Source organism: Pleuronectes platessa, chromosome 2 (genome assembly GCF_947347685.1).
Source record: "Pleuronectes platessa chromosome 2, fPlePla1.1, whole genome shotgun sequence".
NCBI lineage: Eukaryota > Metazoa > Chordata > Actinopteri > Pleuronectiformes > Pleuronectidae > Pleuronectes > Pleuronectes platessa.
In genome coordinates, this window is record NC_070627.1 from 2,220,910 (window position 1) to 2,240,737 (window position 19,828).

The 19,828-nt window shown below is 43.7% G+C and overlaps 1 protein-coding gene across 1 annotated transcript in view; it reads left to right on the plus strand.

Moving 5' to 3' along the window:
* Positions 1-19,828, plus strand: part of ptprt (protein tyrosine phosphatase receptor type T) — a 78,617-nt gene that overhangs the window by 17,831 nt on the left and 40,958 nt on the right. The window contains 1 exon segment of the mRNA XM_053442584.1: positions 15,855-15,980. Within this exon segment, the coding sequence (XP_053298559.1) occupies positions 15,855-15,980 (126 nt within the window).

Here is a 19,828-nt window from a genome sequence, read left to right on the forward strand (position 1 = left end):
AGTGGAATATGTAAATAAATAGGAAGTAGAGTTAGAAATATAAGTGAAATATGAACAGTATTAAGAGGTAAGGTATGATATAAGAATGATGAATACGCTATGAGCAAGATAAAATATAAATATGAATACACTATAGGTGGGATAATACAGTAGTAGAAAACAAAATAACTCTAGTGCAAATGAAAAAATGTTCAAATGTTCAAATGTGCAATTGTTCAGTGGCTGGAGGAGGGTGAGTGGCAGTCCAAGCCGGGGTGGAGAGGGGAAGTATAGTCACTGGAGAAGGTGTGTGTGTGTGGGGGGGTGTGGGGGTTGTGTTGTTGCTGAAGGAAAAGGAAACATAGAGATGTTAATACTAAGAATAAGGAACGATCACAAAAACATTTTATTGGAGAGAAAATGGTAAAAGATGGATTTAGGACGTGGTTAAAAGAACAATATGATCCATTAAACACAATATGTGCCAGAAAGACCATTAAACCAGTTCTCATCACGTCTCTAACGAGAGGAGGAAACAGCAAGAAGCACAGATGGTGGAGAAATGTACAGAAAAGAAAATATGATAAAAACAAATCAAGGTTCACAGGAACAGATCTCCTGAAGGTGAACGTGAAGTGAAGACTTTTCTTAGTGTTTCTACAAAGACAAGACGACTAGAAGCAGGACCAACAGTTTAGAAGATGAAGAACAAGGAGGTAAAGGTGGAAGTGGAGCCATTGACACATCTGTTGAGTCCTGTGAGGTCTTCACTGGGAACACAGACCCAGTCATCGGGTTTATCGGCTCCCACTCCGCTGCTCTATGTGTCAACACGTCCAACACTGAGACAGGTGGACGTGGACGGCTCTTAGCCGCGGTCACATGGTGCATCGTCAAGTGCTGTGAAGTGGTCCTGCTCTTTTCAGCTTCAGCTGGTTTGTCAGATTCCCAGTCGGGGTCTATTCAGGTTTTGATTTTACTGGTGTGGAGTCAAGTGGTTTCCACGAGTCCATTTGGGATGTGATGAGAAATACTGCACTTGAGACCTTTTAGTGCAGGAATCTGCAGCTGATTTCAGATCTGTACGGGGGGAAAGATTTCTGATGATCTCACACTGAGGATATCAAATGCATTTCTGTGGTTGAATAATCAAAAACATAACAGAAAAACCAAATCAAGTTAAACAGAGTTAGTTTAAAGCGTTTTAACGTGATTCTGAAATGTTACCACAGACAAATCTAATGTTAAGGTGATCGGGTTTTATCGGGCTTACTCATAGAAGGAATTGTATTTGGTGTATTTGTTCAAGTATAAATATAAAAAGACTAAATATGTGAAAATATTAAAAAGAATACAAATTAAATATGTAAAAATTCTGGGGGGGGGGGACTGTACACTGTATAGTATATAAAGACTTCCAGGACACACTTGTCAACGAGACACTGATGTGTGTCCGCGTCACAGCCGAGAGAATCTCAAAAGCTCAACGAGGAGGAAGACGTCGGAGTTTAAAAGACGTGACGCTATCATGTCACCACGTCGTTAGCATGTTAGCATGGTCGGCTGCCTGCAGGAGCTAATGACTGTGAAAACAGCTGCTCGGGACGCCATGTTAGTCCAGAGCCTCGGGAGCTGATAGTTTAATGAGGCCAGAAAGCTGCTGACATGCACGCACACACTAACACACACTTACACACACATGCACGCACACACACACACACACACACACGCAAGTACAAAAACATGCCCTGAACCCCGTCCTTATTCCAAGTCAATGAACTTATGTTTCTAAAACTGGAAGCAGAATTGTTGTGTGTGTGTGTGTGTGTGTGTGTGTGTGTGTGTGTGTGCATTTTTCACCCCCATACCAATATGCAACTTGTCTCCAGAGAAGTGAAATCCATGTTTTCCCACATTCAACTTTAAAAACATCATAATCTAAACATAATTAAAAGTTTAAAAGTTTAATTGTATCTCGAAACCTTTTTACACTTCCAATTAGACCTTTGGTGAATAGTCCTGTGTGTGTGTGTGTGTGTGTGTGTGTGTGTGTGTGTGTGTGTGTGTGTGTGTGTGTGTTTACATGTGGGGGTGTTGGATTAAAAGAGTTGAAAGCTCCGCTGTCCTCCCACATCCTTTCAAGCTCAAAGGACAGGCTACTTTTTCAAAGTCCTCTCAAGGCTCCGGTGCCCTTCTCTCGGTGATGGAGCAGATAATTCTCCGTTAGCCTCCCAAACAAATCACAGCTTTCCACTCGTCCACTTTTTAAAACATCGCTCACCATTTGTTGTTTGTCAAATTTCAGGCATCGCGCTTTTCAGACAAACACAATTTTTCGACAGAGGAGAAATTGGAAATGTAAAATCACTGACTGAAACAAGGTCATTTTTTATTTTATTTTTTTTAAAGTCCCTGGTCCACTCTTATCTCATTTGATGTGTTGTCATTAGATTGAAATGTGTATTTTTTTTTATTCCTCGTTCCAAAAAGAATCCAATTCAAACCAATCGTGTGTGAAATATTTGAAGACTCATTTCTTTCTCCTAAAAGGAACCAATCGGGGCTTGTATCCTGGAGAGGAATCTGAAGGTGTCGTGGCTAGGATCTTTGTTTTGTTGGGTTAAACCCAGACGGACCAGTCGTCCCAGTAGATCACATGAAACATTCCCTGTAACAGCAAACGCGATGTGAGCATGAATCACAACAACTGATATTTACTGACATTATCATGAGACACAACTAGATGCAGCTTAAACGAGGCCTCTGGGAAATGTGATTGTTGCAGGATTATATAAAAGACAACTCCAAAGAAAGAAGCTAATAAGTAAAGGTTGTGTGTGTGTGTGTGTGTGTGTGTGTGGGGGGGGGGGGTTGTGAGTCTTGCTGCAGTTTGGCCTCTGAACTCGTTGCTCGGCCGCTTCAGGCGAAGAAGAGGAGCTGGGATATGAATTTGTTTTGATGATGAAACCTGGAGAGCAGAGACTAATATGACTTGGTGTCAGGCGTGGATATGGATCTGCAACATGGCCGCCCACTCATTCATGTGCAGCAATCAAAGATGTGAATTTGTTTACCATCTAACTCTTTACTGGAGTCGAACAGAAGTGTTTTATTTTTCGATATGTGTCTTTTATCATAGCCGGAAATATATATAATAGTGTAGTGTGTGCTGCAGTACTGTGGATGGCCACTAGGACTGATATATCAAATCCAACCATAGACTGTAAACCAAGAGGTGAAGCCGAGTTCTTCTCGATCGCCACCTGGTGGCTGGCTGAAGAAGGCGTCATAGATCCCGCCTCCTCCATGTTAGTGGATGGGACATGAGCCAAACTAAAATTCTAAGCACATTTTTCTAAAAGAACCTCGTCACCACAGTCTGCGTCTCGATGGTCAGAATTCTTTATAGGATTTTTCAGATTTGGTTTATGGTTAATGTTTGTGTGGTGGAAAGAACAGAGGGAGGAAGAGGAGGAGACAGGCGGGAGACGAATGGACAGAGAGTGAGGAGAGAGAGACAGAAAATGTCCCCTGGCTTTTACAAGTTGAGGTGTTTCTGTAGCACGAACCATTGACCTGACCGTGAGCCAACTGTCCTTCATTGTGTGTGTCTGTGTGTGTATGTGTGTGTGTGTGTGTGACTGTGTGTGTATGTGAATAGGTAGTGAGGCAGCCAGCACTGTGACAGGGAAGAGAGAGGGAGGATGTATCTGTCAAGAGTTCAGTGTGGTGTGTTCGTGTGTGTGTCCGTCTTCAGTAAGTGTGTGTGTGTGTGTGTGTGTGTGTGTGTGTGCATGTGTGTGTGTTGACCACTGTTGAAAGCTGTCAGTGGGAGACAAGTTGAGGTGAGGAGAGGTCTCTAGTGTGTGTGTTAGTGTGTGTGGAGGGATGATTCTATGCTCATGTGTTTAGGCCTGTTGTCAGTGTGTGTGTGTGTTTGCGTGTGTGTGTGTGTGTGCGTGTGTGTGAGAGTGTCTGTACTGGGCTGTGTTAAAGCTTCGTTCCACCCGACCACCCTGGTCCAGACCAGCTGTCAGTCATTGTGGTCCATTCTCCCCCTGCTCAACACCTCCACCAACACACACACACACAAAGACACACACACACAATACGACAAAAACATAGAAACACAAAACTAAAAGTCACATTCAAAGGCACATGATGGACACACACTCACTTTACCTCTAATTCACTGTGTCCGTTCACAAGCTGTAAATGTTGTGTCCATCATCTTATCCAGAAATGAGTGCTTTCACTAACAAGTCAGGACACACACAGACTCACACACGCACACACGGACACACACACACACAGACACACACAGGTGTTGTTTGGAGTGTGTGACTGCAAGTGATTAGCATCTCTGACCGGGAGACTCATTACTCACAGTCCTCTCTCTGGCCACCGGCCTGCATCACAGATGAATGCACATTCACTCGCTTGTCAATATTATGGCCCCATCTTGTCTCGTACATTTCTCAGAGTTTAACTGAAGACAGGAGCAGAACGACAGGATGAAGAAGATAAAAAAAGGAGGAGGGAGGACGGAAACTTGTGTTCCTGTAAATTCACAACAAAGGGACTCGAGCCAAATAGGACAGGTGAGGAGGGACAGGTTGGGGATGAAGGTTTCCCAGCAGAGCTCTGAAAGTCAGGAGGACTCGAGGTGATGACTCAGCAGGGGTCCAAAGAGGCAAAAAATGAAGAAGAAGAAAAACAATGTCTCCGGGTGACACACATGGAGGAAAGGGAGTTTGTGGTGATAAGGAAAATCACATGATCTCTGCAGCGGAGTCGATGTGTCACTTCCTGTCTCTGCAGGAAACCCCCCCTGCTGTGTTGTGTTGTTTTGAAAAGCCAACAGCCGATAAAGTTCGTGTCCGATTCTCCGGACTTTATCGGTCGTGTCTGAAAACGTTTGTGTTGTGTTTGTTTTCTTGTGTTACTGTCAGACTGATACAACAAACAGTCGGATTAACCTGAACCATGATTTCCTCAAGTGGCTCTGTGGTTGTAAAAATAACCAAACTGGAGTCGTGGGGGGGTTTGAGAGATGAGACATTTTCCTCTGGTTGCAGGAGTTTATATATTTTTGGAATGTGATGACGCACTTCAATAACATGAGGCTGTTGTGTGTCATTCTGCGGAACTCTGGTGATTTCATGTCATTTACAGTCTGACTCGGCTCTGAGAGGAAAACGCCTTCTGGTGCAGGTTGTTCTGTCGGACCAAGGTCACTGACAGGTTAGCTGGAGTCAGAATGTAGAGGGGGGGGGGGGGGGGGGGGATGCATCACTTTTTAACATTTCTGTCGGAAATAGGCCAATGGCAGGCTCTGGGCAGAGTGCACACACACACACACACACACACACACACACACACACACACACACACGAAAATAAAATCAGTAGAATGATGAAAGAAGTAGAGAGAGAGAGTTGGAGGGTTATGCACCTGTCCAAAGCTATAAATACACACACACATGCACACACACACACACACACACACACACACACACACACACACACACACACACACACTCACACAGAGCCCTTGGGTACACCCGTCCTTGCTCTCTGGTCAGGGTGAAAGGATGACCTGGTTTCAACAATATGACCTCAGGTGGTACAAACACAAAGACACACAAACTCTCTGACTTTCAAACAAATAAACACACACACACACACGCACACATGCAGGTACATTCGCACAAATAACTGAACAGGCAACTGCAGAGATTGTACCTTTTATCAATTAGAGCGTAGTGTATACCTCGGGTTTTATAATGGTCTATGACACACACACACACACAGACACACACAGAGAAGAAGATGGGTAATCAGTGTGTGTGTGTGTGTTCTTTGTTCTTTGTTACTGAAAACATTCTACGTGGACAAAGGGCAGATGATGAATCACAGATTAATATTTTCCAGCTGCTCTGGATCTGAATAGAGTAGATTTGACCCTCATATTATGCAAATGAGTAAAAGTCTGTTGTCGTGTGGACATGGGGACGGAACCCTGAGCCCAGAAACCAGAAGGACCCAACATCTCTGTGTCCATCTAGAACCTCCTGGTGCTGGAATCTGAAGCAGAGGTCCAACTGTCCGGTGGCTCCATCGCCCGGCAGCGCAGCCGAGAGGAGGTTTCATTTAAAGTATTAATCCTGAGAGAGGTGAAGAGTGAAGAGCCTCTTCTTCCCCTTCGGAATATTAACAGGGATTGAACTGGCATTGGCTTAAAGGGATATTATGTGGAGTAGCTGTGCACTGTGTGTGTGTGTGTCTGTATGTGTGTGTGTTACAGTCATACAAATCCTCTAACTGTGTATTTATGCGACTTTAAAGATGTTGTTTTAATGCAGATTTCAGACCAACTGTCAGTGGAAGAATGACAATTACATTTTAATATGAGGAAGCTCGAGATGTCGTAAATCCTGATTTACAGCAAGTATTCATATTTCTGAGTATTAGAACTGCTTTGGAGTCAGTTTGTAGTTTGACCACATTTCAACACATCGGACAAAATGCATCAAAGATTGGCTTTTTAAATTATGACCAGTCATATACTGATAAATAGACATTAGCCAAAATTTCATTTCAAACTAAAACGCAAAAATGATTTGTGTTGAGAAACCTTCGATTAATGTGATAAAAGAATCTAATGGGAATGTTGGCCAGCTGATTTTAATAAACGTCCATGTCATGTCTTTTAGTTTTAACTTTCCATAAAACTTTTCTAGGGGAGTAAACTCAACTAAAGGGCAGTGACATGTAAAGTTCTCTCACCTTAAAATATGATGTGATATGACTTTTTGTTTTCAATCCATAAAAACAGACAGTTACTAGTTAATAACATGTAATAATAATTCAGGTGAACTTAACTTTGATAAATGAGTAGATCTGAATAGTTACTTAAATAGTACTTCAAGTGAACTTCTTAATTTAATGGAGGTGAGTAAACTTAAAGAGGATTTGAAGATGATTTCCCTTTCTTGAGTTAAATCAACGTTTCCTTTCGCCCAGTGAGGACATGCAGGAGGACATGTTGTGTTGTCTCCTGAGACAGACACATTGTTGTCTTCACTGTGTGTGGACTCATGTCACTCATGATGCTGTTGAGCTTCCTGTTCCAGTAGATCTCCTGGAAGTGACAGCAGGTCGTTGTGGTACGAGTCAGGTCCAGTGTGTTCACCTCCCTGTGTTTCTCCATTATTCTCTCTCTCTGCACTTTATTGCATCTCGGTTAATTATTGAGCCGTGAGCTCGGCCAATCAATGACCATTTATAATTCAGTGGTTCAACCTATCACAGCGAGCGGAGGAGAAAACCTGCGACTGCAGCAGCAATACTTCACTTTGACGTGAAGACCAGTCGAGGTTGTAAACAGCATGTGTTAGTGTGTGTGTCTGTGTGTGTGTGCTGTGAAAGTGCAGAGGATTAATCTTATCCTGCACACACACAGACACACACACACACAGACTCCATCACTCTGTGTACCCATCAGTAAGTGTAGCAGTGAGGTGAGGATGGGGTCGTACAGCGGGGGTGAAGGTGAGGTCACCTCCACACTCACTCAGCTCAGATTTGAAAACTCTTCTTCTCCTCTTTCAATCGTGGCTTCGAATCCACAGGGAACCAATCATATTACACCCAGAATCCAGAAAGGTGTAAAGAAGTGAGATGAGTTCACGTGAACGTTCAGACATCAAATATCAAATGATCAAGAAGAAAGATGAAAGAAAATCTGCAGCTTCCCATGTAAACTGGATATGTTGTTTATAATTTATCTGCATTAGTGTCGCAATAAATGTGTGTGTGTGTGTGCACGTGTGTGTGCGTGTGCGTGTGTGTGGGTGTGTGTAATGTTTTGAAGTATCTATGTACACAAACACACGTGGGAATAATTGCAAGCAGTACTTTCTTTATCACCCAGTGAATTCCCCGAGCTGAGGAAGAGGAGGGTGTTTACTGCCAACAGCTCTCTCTCTCTCTCTCTCTCTCTCTCTCTCTCTCTCTCTCTCTCTCTCTCTCTCTCTCCAACTAACACACTCGTAAACACACGTGCATTTGTGCTTCACTAAACACACGCATGTACACAAATATACAAATTCAGAAACCCAAAGTTTAAATGGGCAGTATATAAGTTTGTGTGTGTGTGTGTGTGTGTGTGTGTGTGTGTGTGTGTGTGTGTGTGTGTGTGTGTGCGCTGTGCACTCTTCACAGCCAGCAGCGTCTGTTTCTCGCTCAGTAATCAGAAACGAGCAGCAGTGGAAATGCAGCTCATGCACTCTCCACCAGTGAATCATCTCACTCTGACAAAGTTTATGAGTTTGAGGCGTTTTCTTTACGACCCTGTGAGGCTGCGTCAGAAACCTTCATCAGCTCCGAGCAGCTCGGGAGACAAATGGACTCGTTTGGTTTTATTGTTTGTATTTATTGACGATATTAGGGAGAGAGAGGGAGAGTGAGGACGAGCCGAGCCAATCAGGACATTGATCGACCGGCAACTTCACGTCCAAGAACTGGAACATAACGGAGCTGAATGTGGAGAATTAAATGATTATGTCACAGAGACACTGATTCCTCCTCTTCCTCCTCTTCCTCCTCTTCCTCCTCTTCCTCCTCTTCCTCCTCCAGCACTTTCCAGACCCTCGAGCCTCTTTAAAGGAGACACATATGAGTTTTTCCTTCCTCCAGTGTGTTGTACAAGTTGTGTGTGAATGTGAAAGTTCTGCAGAGTGAAGAAGCCCCGGGTGAAATCGATGATGATTCTGAAAAACTCATTTCATTCATTTGCTTCCTCTTCCCTGACGGCACGTTGAGCAGTTTCCGTTTCCTCCAGAAGTCAAAACTAAACTTTTGTGCTTAAAAAATTGACAATATTATCTCCATTTCGTGGAAAGTTAAACAGAACGAGGATGAAAAGCAAAGAGAAGATTATCTGGAAGGAAAGTTTGAGCTCATCGTACTTTATCGGTTTTAATTATTTGACAACTTAAGTTCATGTATATTTGATTTCGATTAGAGAATCAAAGCTGAGAGAGAGAGAGAGAAAAGGAATCGGAGTGATGTACAGAAAAATGAGAGAAGAGGGGAAAGAGTTTGCTGCAGGGAAAGCGAGTGATGAGATGAGGAGGGATTGAGAGAAGAGAGGTGGAGGGCAGGGGGGAAGGAGAGCGAGAGATAAAGACAGGAGGATGCTGGTGAAGAGGAGAGAGAGAGAGAGGACTAAAAAGGAGGAGAATAACAGATCTGAGAGGAATGAAAGAGGGAGAGCGACGGAGGTGAAGGAGGAAAAGTGAAGAAAGAGTGAAGTTGACAGGAGAGGGAGTCGGTCGCCCCTGTAGTTCTGCTGAGAGGAGGTCTGGACCTGCTACCTCTCCTAATGAGCACCACAGAGAGAGAGAGTGTGTGTGTGTGTGTGTGTGTGTGTGTGTGTGTGTGTGTGTCTCACTGGGTCTGTCTTTGTGTGTGTGTGATAGATGAGTTCAACCCCGTGGCTGTGTGTGTTTGTTTGTGTGTACATCTATATCTGCGAGGGCCAATTGGAGTGGTAGAAGTTGTCTCGTCTGTTCAGGCTCACGGTTCAGATTTGCTTCAGGTTAATGTTCAGGAGAAAAAAAAAACAGTTCAGACTCCTGGACTTTCATCATAACATATTTCAGTCCCCATACATTTGTTTGTATTAGTGTAAAAGATAATTAACGAATCAAAGGATCAAGGAAACACACACAGGAGCAAACAAGGGAATGAAGGAAGGATCAAATGAACAAGTAAGGGAACGTAGGAAAGGACAAACTAACAAGGGAAGGAAGGAAAGAATGAGGTAACACAGGATCGAACGAATGAACGAGTGAATGCAGGAAGGAAAGAACAAGTGGAGGAGGTAGAGGACGGATGAGGGAACAAACAAATTGATGTGATTACATTTCAATTAACGTTTTTCCCAGAAAATACACACGTACGAACATTCATATCCGTTTATCGCTGTTCGTGTTTTTCAGGGTGTTAATGAGAGTACTGTGATTACACCTGTGTGTGTGTGTCTGTGTGTGTCTGTGTGTGTGTCAGTGTGTCAGATGACTCATGTTGTGACTCAGTGCGTCTCTCACACTGGTCATGAAGCTCCCCGACAGGCTGTTGTGTGACACGAGAGGCTGATCCGACAGTTCACACCAAACCAACTGGACCATCACCACAGAGCGACACCGTGAATCAGAGACTGTGTGTTTGTGTGTGTGTGTGTGTGTGTGTGTGTGTGTGTGTGTGTGTGTGTGCATCAATCTCCTCTACATTCCTATCTCTCAACCTCCCCTTTGTAGTTACCCCTCTGTCTGATCCAATTGATTCAGCTCAGTGCAGACGAACCTATATGTGCGAGCGTTTGTGTTTGTGCTTTTGTGCGACTGTCGTGTGCTGCTCATGTGTTTTATTTGTGTGTGTGTGTGTGTGTGTGTGCGTGAGTGAAAGCAATCGGTGGCCACGTTGTTTTCCGTGTTCTTTCATGTAGAACTAAAGGTTACAAGGCAGGTCCCCTATTGATCCATGTAGCAGATAATTAAAGTCACAATAGACCCTTCAGGAAATCACTTCCTACCCTTTAACACTCTGACACACACAGACACACAAACACAGGGAACAATCACACACAACAGCTGTTTCACTCTTCACTCGGGACACAATTCTCCGTCCGAACCCCCGAGAGAGAACGAGTCTGACCCGAACTCACGAGGCTAGAAAGTTCTTTGAGTCCGAACCTGAACCTCTCCAGACACACACACAACACACACACAACACACAAACACACACACTAATGTAAAACCTCATGCAAAACTTTAACCCTCTCACCTTACGACTCTTCTTTCTATTTATCTATCTGTGATTCTTTCAACTCGATGTAGAGGAGTGAGTTCACTGACTCACCAGAGCACGTTGTGTGTTTTTTTTTCTTAGTTGTTGCGTCAAACAGTGTAAACGAACACGCAAACACACAACGCAACCTCCATCTGCTTGTTATCCAGGCTTATTGGAGTGGCAGTAATGGCATTTAGTATTTAGTCAGTGTGTTTAGTTTGCCTCGGGATGTGTGTGTGTGTGTGTGTGTGTGTGTGTGTGTGTGTGTGCACGGAGGGAGGGGTTGGGTGCAGATGCCGTATGTTGGCATATGGTTTTAAATGACTTATGTTGGCTGACAGTGGATTTAATATGAGTTAACTAAGAGACAAGATAGGGACACAAACACGCACACACACACTGAGTCACTCCACCCACACACCCACACACACACCCACACACCCACAGACACACACCTGTGTTTCCAGACTCTCTCAGCAAGGATTCACTCTGAATTACATGCACACAAACACACACGTTTGATTTATATTCCTTGAATTCAGTTATTCGAATATTTAGGTTGAATATTTATGCCTCCTCCATGTTAGCAGATGGGACATGGACCCGTTTGGGTTTGAATTAGTTGTGTGGTTTTATATTAACTGGCTGAAACGTTATGATTGACAGCTGAGATGAACTCCTGATCAAACCACAACTCCATCAATATAAGTTGTTGCTTTATATTAATATTAATAACCGTGACATGAATACAGTTAATTAAAAACTGACATTTGACTGTGAGGAGTAGAATGATCCTGAAACGAAAAGATTACACATAAGTGCGGCACTGAGGTGAACGCACTCGGCTACTTCCCACCTCTGACACACAAAACCGCTCGACTCTGCAAGAACACACAACAGCATGTCCTCGGTTTGCTCCCACACACACACGCACACACACACACACACACACACTGACAGACACACACTCACTTGAACACACTCAGGATCAGTAGATGTTATCTAAGTGAGCAGTAAACAGACTCTTTAGAGCCGCTCGCCTCGGGGTGCCCCCCCCCCGGTTTGTGACTCCGTGGGTTGTGTCGCTCTGTGTTAGCTCTGGAGCAGATGAAAGGCTCTAATGGTTTCAAACCGATGCCTCCAGGGGAAGGAAATCGTAACATGAGAAAGACGGGATTCTGCTTTAATAAGTGTTATCAGCGCAGGACGTGTTTATTTGTGTGCGAGTGGGTAAATTCAGGGCAAAGAGCTGTTTCTGCTGCTCTCTCTCTCTCTCTCTCGTGTGTGTGTGTGTGTGTGTGTGTGTGTGTGTGTGAGTGTTAGCGGAGGGAAACCAGGTTACTTGCATAATGCCAGCGTGTTCCAGTGATACTGAGTTCCTGGGATCTCTGCTGTCTACGTGTCTAACTGGACCAGATGGGAGCTGGAGCACATAGATCCGCTCTGAATGGATGAATTCACAATAACCTGTTTACTTATTAAAATGGTTTTTTTCATAGAGACGGTTAGAGCGTGCCACGTCAGCCGTCTGATCTACTTACACACTATACAACAAAGCTTCGGAGTATTCTAATATTTTACCCTATAAGTGGAAGTCGATGGTATTTGATCTGATAACTTGAAAGTCACTCATACTTCATAAAGTATCTGGTCCCCTGATGAAAAGCACATTTTAATTCACTCAAATTCAATTTCACTCACTTATTAATATCAGTTTCCTTAATATGCCTAATTTTTCTTCAATGTTAATCGACAAAAAACTTGATGTTAAAGATCTTAATGATAAAAATCTTGGATCTGACCCCTGATCCAGATCCACAAAGACATTTAGAGGATTCTTCCCTAAACCATTCAACATCCGCTGCCACTCGGTTTCTCGTGATCAGTTCATCAAACATAAATCTGAATAGAAATTAACAGAACGACAACAAAGCATCAAAAGAAAGTGACTAATTCAATAAACATCGGTTTGTCTGTGATCTGATCATTTTCAATCAAAGGATAAACACAAAATCAAGGTTGTGAAAATATCACAGATTTCCACGAGTGTCTTCAAAACATCTGATGCTCATTTAGTAATTCACCATACCATAATGTACTGTATTCATTGGGAGGGGTGGACCCATGTGACAGCTAGTAGTGTCCAATAGGCACATGTGGGCGTGTCTTCCATCAGGCCCCACCCCTTGCTCCTCCTAATATGGTCACGTCCGGTTTCAAGAGATGGACAACGAGGACAACAAGCCACTGTTTTAATATTTGGATTAAAACCTTTTTAAAACGAATTCAGCAGCTTTCTATGGACGATGAAGCCAAAGCGTCTAAATCGCCCCCTGGTGGCTGCTTGCAGTGTAGCTTATAAGCCCCGCCTCTTCCATGTTAGCTGACGGGACATGGCACAAACTAAAACAACACAAACAAGGTTCTGTTGTTGATATAAATCACTTCACGTCAATTAGATGACGTTCAAATGGGGTGGTCCTTCCCTGTGTGTGTGTGTCTGTGTGTTTGTGTCTGCGTGTGTGTGTGTGTCTGTGTGTGTGTGTCTGCGTGTGTGTGTTTGTGTGTGTGTGTATATGTGTGTGTCTGCGTGTGTGTGCGTGTAGGCCCGATTCAGTCGTCATATCAATATTTGATCACATTGGTAACAGGAATGTTAATTAGCAGAGATGAAGGGATTCTGCTTGTTTTGGTGTCACATTAACACACACACACACACACACACACACACACACACACACACACACACACACACACACACACACACACAATAAAATATGCACACATGCCTACAGCTACACATGTACACACATCACATGCAGGCTCCAGATCAGAATACAGTAACAGTGCTCAGATTTTTTATTATAGAAACTTTTTGGCAGAGAGTGTGTGTATGTGTGTGTGTGTGTGTGTGTGTGTGTGTGTGTGTGTGTGTGTGTGTGTGTGTGTGTGTGTTTGTGTGATTATGAGACACAGGGAGGTGTTGTACTGATTTTGAAAACTAGATTAGGGGCATTGAGACACACACGCTCGCTCACAAACACACACTCGCCTGCTGCTGTGAGCCACTTCTCCCTCTCATCCCCTGATAGTGGTTTTAAAATTGCAGATCAGATATTGAATATTGATGTTGGACCCCCCCCCACTCTCTCACACTCTCACATACACACACACACACACACACACACACACACACACACACACACACACACACACACACACACACACACACACGCCCTCGCCTGTTTATAAGTCTCTTCTAATGAGATCACTTTGATTTCTTTCCATTTCTAATGAGATCAGTGAACAACGAGGGGGCAATAAAGGCTAATTATCTCAGTAGTGATTAATTCATAACAGCTATTTTCATATCTGTAAGAGAAACACTTTCTTTTAGGAATTTTCCACCCACTGCTGGAGGTTGTTTTTCAAACAGACAGAAAAAAAAAGGATCATTTTGTGATTAGATTTCCCAGTTGATGTAAATCTTTCTTGAAAAGGAACAATTGAAACGAAGCCACACAAACTTCTTGTGTCGGGGGTTTACTACGTGGGCGGCCGCCTCTCGGGGGGGGGGAAGAGCGGGTCGTCCACCCACCGTTCAATTCCTGGCTCCTCCAGGCCGCCTGCTGAAGTGAACCCCTTGATTCTGTCATTGTGTGGAGGAGGTGTGATAGAAAAGTGCAGCATAGAGAGGAACTATATGAAAATGTGTGTGTCAATGTGCGGATGTGACTATAGAAATGTGTGTTTACCATTTACTGTAGTTTTTCTTTAAATACTGTTCTCTATGGGGATGTGTGGTCAAAGTTATAAAAGGAATTTTGATTTTTTCATATGCAAAATTGCAGGAAATAATAGTCATATATGTATATTTATATGAGTAATATAGTTAACTATTAATGTAGATCCTCAATACACTAAATGACTTATACCGAGTGTCTGGATTCATTGAGATCAACAAACATGTTGACGTTTTTCTTTTATTTTGAAGATTAATTTTAATAATTGCGCTGCTGTCGAGAGACGACAAAAATCATCATTAAGTGATTTCATGAACAAAGCAGCAACGTTCCCTCAGTCCAAGAGCTTCAGAACAAATTAAAATGGTTGTGTGTCAAAGCATATGTCTAATTAGGGAAGTGTGTGTGTCTGTGTGTGTCTGTGTGTGTGTGTAGTGCTCTAGGCAAGCAGAAAAAGGCTAATGCAGTGGAAAATGTGTCTTAGCTGGGCCATGAAATAACGATGAGACTGTGACTTAATCATGTCGACACGTAGAGGTTTCTCTCTCTCTCTCTCTCTCTCTCTCTCTCTCTCTCACTCTCTCTCTCTCTCTCTCTCTCTCTCTCTCTCTCTCTCTCTCTCTCTCTCTCTCCCCTCCCCCCCGTGCGCTCCTCTCTTCTCTGATAAACTCTGACAGTGACAGTCTTGCAGTGGCTCTTTCATTTCTGTTTTGATAACTTAATTAGTATAATGTCGTCAACAGCAGCTCATGAAAGCTCAGATTCCTGCACGTGAAAAAACACTTAGATATAAAAATCTTGTACAAGTGGTTGAAGATGTGGTTTTTAAAAAACAAGTGGTGGATGAAATACTTTAACCACAAATGTGCTTTAGAATAATTCCATCATATTTCCAAATCTTTTTTTTTATGGCTTCACCAACTTTTGAACGTGCGAATGTGAGTTGTCGTATTTAATGGGAGTAGTTTGCAGAAACTCCCTGTGACCATGGATCACTACATGTTTATGAAATGCTCATAAAGTGGTTATGCCGAGATATTAGCTTTTCCATGTTTTATCGTCTGTCTTTCCTTTTCTTGTTTTCGTCGTGCGTACAAAGATCATGTCTGTTTTTCATAATATTTATCCATGCGTCATCCACATAACGATCTCTGAGCTGATGGCTGTTAAAATGTCTATATTCAGATGTAATTAACGTGTCTTTCCCGTCCTCTGTCCTCTGTCCTCTGTCCTCTGTCCCCTGTCCTCTGTCCTCTGTCCTCTGTCCTCTGTCCAGGCGGCTGCACCTTCGAGGAGTCCTACAGCGGCTGCGGCTACAGCGTGTCTCTGGGAACCAATGGATTTACCTGGGAACAAGTCAACTCCTGGGAGAAGCCCACCATGGACCCGGCCCTGCCTACTGGTACGAGTCTAATTCATCCATTTTGAGAATTTGCTGAACTCTTTCCAGGGTGAAGGGATGAAGCTTCAGGAGATGGTCTGTGTCCCAATGCAGGGGCCTCACCTGTGTGACATCACATTTATATCTTCTGAAGTTTTGAACTCATCTCTTGCTGCAATTATCTCTTGTTCTAAAACTGATTAGTTGCAATGAATCCTGGGAAACGTAGTCCTAGAGGGAGAGGCTCAACCTGCTGGAGCCTGTGTTGCTCTGGGATGGAAGGAGCCCTATGATTGGTGCAGCCGTGTACAGTCACACTGTCTGTGATCCAATCGGATGTTAAATTGAGCCTCTGAAAGATGCCCCCCCATCCCCCCCTTGAATTGGGACACTTCTAGTCCTTCTCAGAAAGCATTAGAGTGAATCCTTGCAGAAAATTCAGTTCAGTAGTTTGTTTTATTTGGCTTCCTCACTAACTGAGGAGAGCAGGGAGTGGATTTGGGTAAATCTTCTTCTTCTTCTTCTGACCTTCCTCTGTGCACAGTGTCGTCCTGGGGAAGTGGAAAAAATAATAACTTCTCATATCAGTAATGAAAAAAAACAACACAAGTAGTTTGTTTATAGTTTTTCCTCTGGATGAATCATCACATTTGTTTAAACCCACATTTTGTGGTTGTTTAAATTGCTAGTTTCAAAGTGGCAGAATGAAAAGTTTGAGGTTAAAATTGTCTCAGTTTCAGCTTCAGGAGAAAAGGTTAAGAGGTTAACTACCCTCCCTCCCTCCCTCCCTCCCTCCCTTCCTCCCTCCCTCCATCCATCTGAGCTGCAGACTGATGTAACCGAGTTGACAGATTGTGACGTGACCCCGGACTGGTTTCTCTTTCTCCGCCTCTCAAACGCCAAATGGCAATCACATGTCCCATCGCTCCGTCTTATTCTCCTGCACGCTCTCTATATGTCTGTCTCTCTCTCTCACACACACACACACACACACACGCACACACACACACACACACACACACACACACACACACGCACACACACACACACACACATGCTCACACACACATATACGCTCAGTCGCTCGTCTCATCCATTTCTCTCCCTGCGCCTCAGTCACCTTCTCCTCCTTTCTTCACTCCATTAACTTGACTGTTACGAGTGTTTAAGAATGTGAGCGAGGTGCCTCCTCCCTGTTTCACTCTCTAAAACCCGGTAAATCTATAAATCTATAAATCTATATGTTTTGTATGTATCTTTATGATTAAGAGTCTGAACCAGGCTTCATGTGTTTGTTCCATAGTTTTTTCTGATCTGGTTACTTTTGGTTTCACATTGTAATTTAGGGACTAGAGAATTTTGTCTGACATACGTGTCATCACTTACGTGGGCGGAGTCTACCTGTATTTGACTCTGATTGGTTGTCGATTGGGAGGGAAGTAATGTTTCTCTTTGAATGGAGAAAAGGAAACTTTGAATGAACGTCAAATATATCGTTGGAGGTGAAGACTGCAGCTGCTTCCTCCTCTTCTTCCTCTTCCTCTTCTATTGGTTAATTCTGTCTCTACTTCCTGTGATTGGTCCAAAAGTCCAAACTATCCACACCTCTCTTGCTCTGAGGAACCGTTCACACCTGATGTTTAGATTTGGATCAAACAAAGTAAACGTGAAAGTGACCTTCTCTTGCAGTTACACATGTTTTACTTTGTGTCGTGTTTTGTGTTCACATATTGTATAACTGTTTGTGTTAATGTTCCTTCTGGCTCCCGGGTTTAAAATCACCACAGAGAACTTCATTACATCCATCTCTTCTACGTGTCTATAACCATTAATCATTCTCATATTACACCCAACGATCCAATAACCCTCTCCCTCTTTCTATATTATATATTATCTCTCAGTCGAGTCAATTATCGTGCTCGTACATCATCATCATCATCGTCTCCCCCCCCCCCCCCCCCCTCTATCTTTCCCCATCATTGTCTCTGACATGTGAGAGGTGGTGGTGAGACAGATCCTTCAGAACCGTCTGAGATCCTGCCCCGATGATCTGATACGACTGAGCGGACATGATTCTCTCTCTCTCTCTCTCTCTCTCTCTCTCTCTCTCTCTCTCTCTCTCTCTCTCTCTCTCTCTCTCTCCCTCTCTCCCTCTCTCTCTCTCTCTCTGTACCCGTCTCATGTCAGTCTCATCTATCGCCGGGGTGGTGCTTGTCAGTGGTGATCTCCATCACGGCCTATGAGCTCTCCTCATCACCGGCAGCTTATCGACCGCCCGCTGGCCTGACAGCTGTAGATCTGATAAAGCAGGACAGGAACAAATTGTCTGTCAGACTCTTTGTGCTTTTTTTTTACCCTGATGTTGAGTCTGCTGCTCGTACTGGACCTCGGCTGTTTGAATTAAAGCATCAACACAGAAGCTATAAATAACTGATTCTCTGTTGGACCTAATCAAACGTTTGGAATTGATTGAACTACGCAGCTGGTTGACGGACAGGCAGATCAGTTTGGCATCACCAGAAATTACAATTTAGTGAAGAGGGCGCTCAGCTGAAAAGGAAAAGCTTTCTGTTTACCAGTTGATCTGCGTTCGGACCCTCACCTACTGTCAGGAACTCTGGGTCGTGAACACAAGACTGAGATCAAAGACACAAATCACTCTGATCAGGATTCCTCCCTCCAGTCTTTCACTGGAGGTTTTGCTGGGAACAACAAACTGGGATTAAGCCAAGGAGCAGACTCAGAACCTGTGTAGCTGGGGAGAGGAACGCAGGGAACACCCCGGTTGACCTGCTGCCATCGTGCCCTGACCGTGGTGGAAGATAACGGACCGATAGAACTCAAGTGAAAGATGTAAGATGTCTGCATTAGCCTTTCACCAGGCCTCAGCCACAACGGTACATCTTGTCGAAAACCCAGATGTTTGTAGATGTAAGAAATATGATGTTCACTCGACAGAAGATTTCTGGAGAACAAAAGCAGAAAAGGACGCTGCTCCTTTCTGGAGGAAGAGTTGAGTTTAGAAACTGGAAACCTTGACGCTCTTCACTTGAGTTTGTTCTTCCTGCAAAAATGAAGTTGGACCCTAATCACAATTCAACAGAAATCTATTGGTTTAAGAAACGTGTTCTGTAGCTGTTTGGAAAGAGGTTCTTCAGAGATCCGAGTTCCAAAGAGTCGAGGTTCATCGGCAGACAAACAAGTTGAGGCTCAATTCAAATGTTGGTATATTTTTACAGAGTATGCGTACGCATCAATATTCATAAACGTTTGGTTCCCCGGTGATTTCAAGCTTCCTGTTGCCTCAAAGCTTTTTAAAGTGTTAGATCTCTGCCTCCAGCGTGAGAACAGCACCTTCATGTTTGCAGGGTGAATTCAAGCCTCTTGCTTTTGTCCCTTTGCCTCCGACATCGACACGGCCATCGTATAATCCTCTTTCGCGCCTCACCTCCCTGATATTGATGAGGTTGACACAGTTGTCAGAGAGCGTGTCACCCACACTCCACCAGATTGGATTGGTGCCATCGCTCTCGGCATCTCTCCCCCGTCTCGCCTCCATTGAGACATCATTGTCATATAGTCCATGCCCCTGACAGCGTATCGATCTCAGGCGTCATTGGATTGGAAGGGGAGGTTTGTTAAGTTCCTCCCTCATCATCTCTGTATTGATGTTGTAATGATGTAATATAGCAAACACACAAACACACACACACACACACACACACACATACACCTGACGACCCAAAGATGTGACGAAACTGGACGAGTTCTCTTTTCTGCCGTCACCTCCATATCGACGTAATCCATCCTACAATCTGGAAAACATCTTTTCATGCGTCCTGCTGTGATGTAACCTCGTCAGAAAAACA